This window comes from Styela clava, chromosome 12 (assembly GCF_964204865.1).
Source record: "Styela clava chromosome 12, kaStyClav1.hap1.2, whole genome shotgun sequence".
Taxonomy (NCBI): Eukaryota; Metazoa; Chordata; class Ascidiacea; order Stolidobranchia; family Styelidae; genus Styela; species Styela clava.
The window spans coordinates 2,855,539-2,863,852 of record NC_135261.1 but is presented as its reverse complement, the minus strand read 5'-3'; the positions used below and the strand labels follow the sequence as shown (position 1 = coordinate 2,863,852).

General features: G+C 37.4%; 1 protein-coding gene and 1 non-coding gene across 2 annotated transcripts; one reads left to right on the top strand and one right to left on the bottom strand.

Moving 5' to 3' along the window:
* Positions 1-3,416: 3,416 nt before the first annotated feature.
* On the bottom strand, positions 3,417-8,314 carry LOC120329561 (NTF2-related export protein 2-like). The gene is made up of 4 exons (XM_039396216.2): positions 8,000-8,314; positions 6,335-6,415; positions 5,680-5,769; positions 3,417-4,256 (listed from the first exon to the last, which is right to left on the bottom strand). The coding sequence occupies exons 1-4, from the start codon at positions 8,045-8,047 to the stop codon at positions 4,041-4,043; spliced, it is 435 nt and encodes a 144-aa protein (XP_039252150.1). The 5' UTR covers positions 8,048-8,314; the 3' UTR covers positions 3,417-4,040.
* Trnar-ucu (transfer RNA arginine (anticodon UCU)) lies at positions 8,142-8,214 on the top strand. Its single transcript has one exon. It is a non-coding gene; the product is annotated as a tRNA-Arg (tRNA).

The window sequence follows — 8,314 nt, the reverse complement described above, 5'->3', positions numbered from 1 at the left end:
CACTGGATTAGATTGATTCGTTTGTATTTATGCCTCAAAGATTTAACATTCAAGTTTTTTTGATTAAGTTAAAATTATTTAGAGGCTTGAATTTATGAAAATAACGCCGCGGGATGATCACTCTTCGACGCACAGCGCACACTGTTTCTTTTGATGTCTTTTTTGATTCACAAGCTTTTGTTTCATTAATTTTCAAATTCTAGTCGTTAAGGTGTCCCGGAATGTTTCAACACAAAGTTGGCAACCCTACGTCCGGTTACCAGTCATGTGGAATATTTTACCAGTTATTCGTTATAAGTGAGGGAATGGTAGGTAGATCACAGTAACCGACCAACCAAATTGCTCCATTTTTTGCGTTTTCCAGTGAATTATTGGTGCCGACTGTCGAGTGTCGGTTATCCGATTGCAACAGTCTTGAATTTTTTAAAGACGTAAAACACGCTTTATTTTAAATGATTTTTCGCGACCCGCATGTTCTCCCGAAAAATTAGGTACAACAGACGTTAGATGTTAAAACATTATTTCATTTGCGATTAATTTAGATCAACTATTATATATATGCGAATATATTTCATTTTACGACACGCTGTTTCCGAAATTACACAATTATATCGAGGCATTTTGTTACATTTATTTTGCATTTCCAATAAAACACATACTTTGCGGGATTCAGGTCGGACATGAATTCGACCCTATCGTCCAAGATTGACACACGTGGCTAAAGACAGTTTTCGCATCCAGCCTCAACTATGATGGGCCTATGTAAAACGTATCGCCATGTAAGAAAAAAACACGCTGACATACCTAATCTAAAGGTAAAAAATCAGCGATAGAGAAGCCCGGCCCGACCCGAACATATCGATTGACATTCTAGGCCCGACCCGACACGAATTTCGGGTTGGGCTTCAGATCTCAGCTCTAACTTAATTATAATTGTCCTTAAATCAATCATTTTACACCATAGAGATAAATTAACGCATTCCTTACCAAGAGCGGCCACATAAATTGAGACCTGTCTGGCCTTGCAACCAATAAATTCTCAGCAGGTGTGTTTTAGTACAAACCTCTAGTCTTTGTATTCCACAATTTTCTATTAAAATGTATAATGCGCAATATATTTAACATCTAAGTATCTCATAAATTTTGAACAATTCAAGGCAAAAAAAATATTGTTTGAGATTCCTAAATTTTATTGGTAATGAATAAAATCCTATGCTCAGGTTATTTTTAAATAAATACAAAGGCTGATATACATTCACAATTTTGCTTTTTTAAATTGAAATCCATCAATGCAGTGGAGTTACCACATTTGAATAAGAATAGAACTGACACCCCGTAAGTACTGTATATACTCGCTTATAGGTCGCAACTTTTTTTCTTATATTTAAAAAAAAATATAGGTGCGAGTGCGACCAATCCGCTCGACATAAAGTTTTTAAATAATTTTTTTTAACAAATTTATGTGTGTACATGTTTTTGTCATTTCTCAAACAGGGTTAGGGGTTCGAATGTAGTGGCAATGATATACAGCAGTGGTCGGCAACCTTTTTCAAGTGACGGACCGGTAAAGCCTGACCAAAATTTTGGCGGACCACCTTTATACAAACGAAATAAGCCTATGCAATAAATTATACGCATTAGGAAATTTACTAAAAACGACGGTGATGCTAATAATGCGATATCTGTATTTGTTTGATGGTCACTAACTGCTCCCATATTCGAGACATTGACACACGTAAAGTGTTTCTTTCATCTAACCTACTTCAATATTATATGGTTTTTGTAGTTATCAAAAATTGAAAACCAGGCCCCACTTTAAGATTTCGGGTTAACATTTTGTTGGGGAGATCTTATTCGGACTGATGAGGGACATTCTTATGCGGGCGTAGAGAAAGCAATTGACGCAGCATTATTGCGACATACTGATATGACAATTGTTTATGAAGTCAGACATGCTGCTCAATAGTGTTGTGCAGTGGTCGGCAAACTTCATGTCCTTGCGGGCCAAATATACACGTTTCCGGTAGCGCGCGGGCTGCAATATTTCCGCCTTCGAACAATCGCTACATTAATTTCAAATTAAACTCCAAATTATGGCGCATTCGCATGACTGCCCTTCTATTGCTGTGTTGAAATCCTGTCCCAATGAGATGTGTATGTGTCGTTTTTTTAATATATTATTCAACAATACATTGTTTTTATTTACTTATTATCAATGTGAAAGATGATGTTTTTATGGCAACTCGTCGTCAAAATGATGATCTGACAAGCGAGTACCAAATTTAATCCAAGTGTAATGCATTTCAGATACAGCTGCTCAAGGCCATATGTTCTTCCGAACGTGCACATTACATGTTTTGAACGGTCGCACAGATGAGCTGTGGCGCAGTCCCGGGGACGAATTTTCGACTACTCGTTTCATAACGAGTTTAATTAAAACATTGGAACCCTTAACATCTGCAATGCTGACTGGGCATATCGAGCAAACCGGTTTTGTAATGCCCAAGTAAGAAATCCTTTGTCGCTCCGTTTCCCGGACATTTTTAAATTTTAAAAATCGAAATTAACTCGAACGACATACAACTGACGCTACTTGTTACATAAGAAGCGTCGTACAGCAGCACTTGTCACCACATAAATCCGTGTAGACTGTAGAGACAATAATAAATTTTTGTTTTGTCGGGTCGTTCGAGAGCCGCAACAAATTAGCTCGCGGGCCGCATTCGGCCCGCAGTTTGCCAACTCTTAGTTTTGTGTTTGTCTGGTTTATTGTTGGGTGCTGTTTTTTTTTTTTTTTGTATGGCTTGTGCTTAGATTGCAGAGGTTTTATTACGGCCTTGTCTGTTTTTGTGTCACATCTCTGCGGACCGGCGATGGGCCGCGGCCCGGTGGTTGCCGACCACTGATATACAAATTTGTAGCGAGTTGGTTATTCATGAATATCGTATGGTTTGCACTTGCGTACATGCACTTATTATCGCTCATAGGTGTCATTAACATATTTTGATTATATTAAGCACTACAAAAACTAGGGAATCACCTATGCAAAAAAGCTAGGGAAAGGGCCTTTTAAATCCCTAGATTTTCAGTGCGACTCAACTATAAATTAAACTTTTTTAACACAAAACTAATAGTGTAGTAGTGTAATAGTAACTAATATTCCAATTTATCTTATTTTCGTTCACTGTCCATGCGACTCCCGTAGTCTGAATTTATGGCCTAACCTGGTACACATACTACGTTCCGGTGTCCGCCATCTTGGTTCACATACTATGAGAGTATCGAAATTGGTAGTATTATTCCAAATAAGTCAAAGAGAGAGCTTGTTTAACTCATTCCTTGGGCGAAATATGAAACATTAGCAGACAAACGATTTTTTAGTGTGACCAATTCTTGACCAACTCGACACGGTAATCATCGGTCAGACAATGTTCATTTGTTGTCACAAAAAACAGGAACACAGAAAACTTATACACATAGACACCAATAAACTTGACTTGAATGAGTCTAAATTAAACAGAGTCGTGACCCAAAAAAATTTGTTAAAAAGATAAGATATCACTTCTTGTCTCGGGAGAAAGGAAAATCGAAAATATGCCTCAATCATAAGGCGAACCATACCCTTTTTTGTCCGTCCAGATACCAGCCTATGTCCGTTATGGTATTAGTTAGCCAGTTGTTTGTTCCAGACGCATGGACTTAATTAAGAACCGAACCACACTACGGCTGTGAAGATTCCAGCAATCCTCTCACACATAATTATTCCCCACAGGATTCGAACTTTGCCTATGATATTTTAAAACTGGACAATGGGCAATTTCGCTCAGCCTAAAAAAAAATTTATAACATAGAACAACGCGATCGAAAAATTTGAACAGGCTCTGTCGCTATCACATTCACAAGCTAATTGATAAATCTTTCCGAGGGCCCTCCAGTGTCACGGGGTCACTTTGACTTCAGTTCATTCCTGCATCAGACGAATGTTAGGTAATCGTGGCAAAACACTTTCTCAAGTAATTTTGAAGCTGGACATTCCAAGATCATGGGTCCCTCAGCCTCAAAGAATCACTAATAATTTTCCATACATCATCTGTAGAAGTCAGAGTAAAATTTTGTGTGAAACCACGTAACGTATTGCTGTCATATTTCACAGTTCCGCTGACAGAAACTACCACTGTTGATTTTCCTTCTGTGAATTGTTGAAGAACTGGTTGACTGTCAAAGCAGTCTATATTGTGGTAACATCCAGGAAGGTCCTAAATTGAAATATACACAGATAAATAAAAAGTGTAGTGCAGTGGTTTCCAACTTTTTACGACTTGTGGTCCCCTGTTTATCATACTAGTGGTGTTTCGAGTGTTATTTCGATTGGTAGATTTCAAATCCTATTATGTTCAAACAATTCATGCTCAAGTAAGTGAAAACACTTTTGTGAAATAACCTTATCAAGCAATGAAACAAGGTAGAATGGAGAGTTTTCTTGTTAAGTAAAATCAGTTTTGCACCCAACATTGTGCCCCCTCCCCAACTGCTCTGCAGCCCCACTTGGTGGGCCAAAGGCCTGGGGTTGGGAACCACTGGTGAGTGTATTCTGCTTTTAGTTATTTATAAACAAGCACCAAGTTTCCATTACCACACTACTTTATTGTAAGAGTCAAGCACTTCAAAATTAAGACACCATAGTTGTACAGACTAAGCAGCAAGTCACACCTAACATGTGCACAGATAGAATATGAATGCGTACAGCCTTGGATATAAAAGGTCAAATACTGCACAGGCCAATATTATTACATAAAATAAATTACAATAATATATAACAGAAAGGAAAATTATTTTTTTTTCTGGGTAAAAAAGAAATAAGATGGGTGGGTTACTCAAATTGCCTCTTGGATAGTGAGCAGACTAGTATTGGTATAGAAATAGCAAACTAGACACAAAATATCAGATTTTAGTATTTCTTCAAAAACAAATAGTTCTACATGTCTGAGTGGTTGGCCTCTCACGGCTTGTTGAAATCAATAATAAAGAAAAAATTATACATACAAGCCCAGTTTGAAACTCAGAAAAAAAGTTGCCAAACTAAGGGGTTGGCTTATACACCCATAACTCGCTCTTAAACGAAAAAACATTATATTAGCCTATTTTCAATAGCCACAACTCGAACCATGCCAATATCTCCCGATAAGACCGTACAATTGTACCGGTCAGCTTATATGCAAATTTTTATAAATTCACTGTTTTAGGGCTGTTTTTAGTGGGTCGGCATATATTTGATGATACTAAGATGACTAATTTAAATTGTTTAAATACATAGATAACATACTAGTATTAAAAAAAATTTGATTGGTTCATTTGGCGCAGAGAAATTGATTTTATTTCACAACAACAATTTTGATGATCCATAGTTAGGCTTATCATATATCTAAAGCAAAAGTGCGGACTGGACAAGCCAACCTTGGTTCCATTCTGAGGCTTGTTAATAGTCAATTTGTATTGAGATCAAATAAAAAAATATCTATGACCATCATACTGTATAAGTGGGACATTTAGGTCTTCCAACTGGGATTAAGGGACAACTTACTAAAATCTGGACTGTCTCGGATAAACCAGAATGTATGGTAACTGGTAAACCTACCCATAGTCACACTTCACATCTTAAAACAAGAATACTATTATTACCTGTAAGAACTTCTGTATTGCGTCTTTCCCAGAGACCGGATTCCCTTCCCATAGCAATTGTGCCGTATCATGATACAACTTGCTAATCATCTGAAGAAATATAAAGTTTTTTTAAGAAAAATAATTTTAAAAGAATAATGCAATGCAAATGAACAATAGAAGTAGCAAACCCCATTGGAGATAAATATGTATGAGCAGATTGCTGCATTCTTCGCCACTATGAGACGGTTCGCATAAAAACCACTGGTTACAGTGTCCCCACTATCAAGTCAATGCATCTGAAACAAATTAACTGTTACCTATCCCATACCTGACATGGACTAATAGCGAGACGCTGCGTTTCACCATATGATTGAGTCCTTGTATTGACTTTTCTTTCCCCCAGAATAAATATAAATTTGTATCCCTGACATGGTACTCAGCAAGTTTGGGAGGGTATGATTAAAACAAGACTTATCTAATTTCCTGAAACCCCAAAGTTCCCAGCAGGGATGAAGTTAATTAAGTTAGAAGTTAGAATTTTCCATTGAAAGTCAAAAAGTACGAAGTTAACCAAGGATTATCGAAAATCTATTACAGAAAGAAAGCTGGCATAGGCAAAATATTTCATCATATCTGGCTATGAATGCAGATTAAATCTCATAAATAAACTCACATGTCTCTTCTTGTCGAAAGTTTCATAGAATATTTTGGTAAATTTCTCTCCTGCTTCAATAGCTGCTTCTATTTGAGAGGTCTGAAAAGGAAGTTTAAATGTTTTATGTAACAGCTCTTAAATTTGATTTTCGTGACAATCGTGAGCGAGTTGGCCTAGCGATTTAAGCGTTAGACTTTACTTATTAGATTCACAAGTCTGCAAGTTACATATCCAAGGCTCAAATCTTGAGGCCGCAACATCACCCAAGGGGTTATAAATTGGGTATCCATTATCAAACTGAAGATTTCAGTCCTTCTGTTTGATTTCACAGGGCCCTCGGAGCAAAAGATGCGACTAAGTATTCTATGAGATAATGAATGGCCTTCACAACAAAAATATTTACTGAAATCAACAAAATAGATGGATCAGAGCAAAACACACTGCTTGGAGCCTCATGCTGTAAGTACCGGTACCGTAGCTTCCTCAATAATACACGAGAGTATGAGACACCTGTGATGACAAATACAGACATACGTAGTTGGAATATTCTGATTTGACCACTTGCAGAATGGGGTAAAAATTGATGTTAGTCAAACTTCAGAAACCATGAAACTGTAGAAGAGCGAACTTTAGTTGCGATTACTTTTGGTTAAATTGAGAGTACACACAATAACGTCATTCAGTTATTTCATACACTGTGTACGAAAAATGGTTAGAAAGCTTAAATCCGTGGTTCTCAAACTGGGCGTCGCTACGCTCTCAATAATAATCTGAATTAATCGCGGCTGTCACGTGACCAAACTTGCCGTTTTTTGCTAAAAACCCTCATATGCCATGGTAATAATTTTTTTCCTTATTATTTTTTCACGAGGAATTCAATGATGACGTTATTATATTGCGCTTTTTTGTAGTATTTTGCGCAACTTCATTATACTGTATTATTACCGATATTGAGGGACATCAATGTCCAGACGTCTCCCGAAAGAGGGGTGTCTGATCATCAGTAAAATAGGTTTCTCTGAAACGAGACAATGTCACCCGATCTATACAGTGTGCCGTACTGAAACTGGAAATGACAATATATTAATTATTGTAACTATCGATCTTATCAATATGTGACTTGACAAACATCACGATCATTCAATACTGTTCCAATTATGACATCACACAGGATGGACCAGATCATCATGCATAATTTTTTTATGAACATGAGAACATCGAGCGTTGTTCAGCACTTCGTCTGCGCGTTAACCTAAACAGATATTCTATATTGACACCACAGCAGTTCTCTTCAGGCATAATTTAAAAAAAACTCCTTGTAAAAGAGGTCTCTTATTGAAAGGTATCCAGACATTTTTCACGGGAAGTCGCAGCTTGGCCATATTTTTTTCGAGGGCGTCGCAATACCAAGAAGTTTGAGAACCACTGGCCTAAATCATAAAATGGGGTTCTGCCTGGCTATTGTGTGGAGGTCTGCATTAAGGCAGTATAGGACTATTACATGTGTCTATCCTCTGTGTTGTTCACGTCAGAGAACCGAAATAAAATAATTGTTGGATGGATTCAGCTGTTTGTTGGCACATTTTAGCCAATTCAAGTTTATCTAATCAGTAACAACATCAATGATACAATTTTCTCATTTATCTATTATTTATGTTGAAAAATAAAATAAATGCCGCTTACCAAGGAGTCTTGATCAGCCATTCCTTTGACACCGTCGATAATTAACATGTGATGTGTTCGTTTCAATTCTCTCGTCAAGTGAGAGCTACGCTTGGTTGGCTCGAGTGACAAAATTGGTATTTCAGAAACGAATGATCTCGTAGTCTCCGTAGCGCAATGGATAGCGCGCTGGACTTCTAATCCAGAGGTTCCGGGTTCGAGTCCCGGCGGAGATGGTATTGCCGTTTTTCACGTTATTTACTGAAATCCACCCACGGAGAACCTGGTTCGACTTGACTAGTTTTTCGAAAGCGAAGCAATATATAGAAACATAAG

Bases quoted from the DNA above. Each gene is read 5' to 3' on its own strand.
- LOC120329561 (XM_039396216.2), bottom strand. From the start codon at position 8,047: ATGTTAATTATCGACGGTGTCAAAGGAATGGCTGATCAAGACTCCTTG. The intron at 6,416-7,999 runs GTAAGCGGCATT...CTTCCTTTTCAG, and splicing joins TGGCTGATCAAGACTCCTTG to ACCTCTCAAATAGAAGCAGC. The intron at 4,257-5,679 runs GTAATAATAGTA...ATTTCAATTTAG, and splicing joins CAATACAGAAGTTCTTACAG to GACCTTCCTGGATGTTACCA.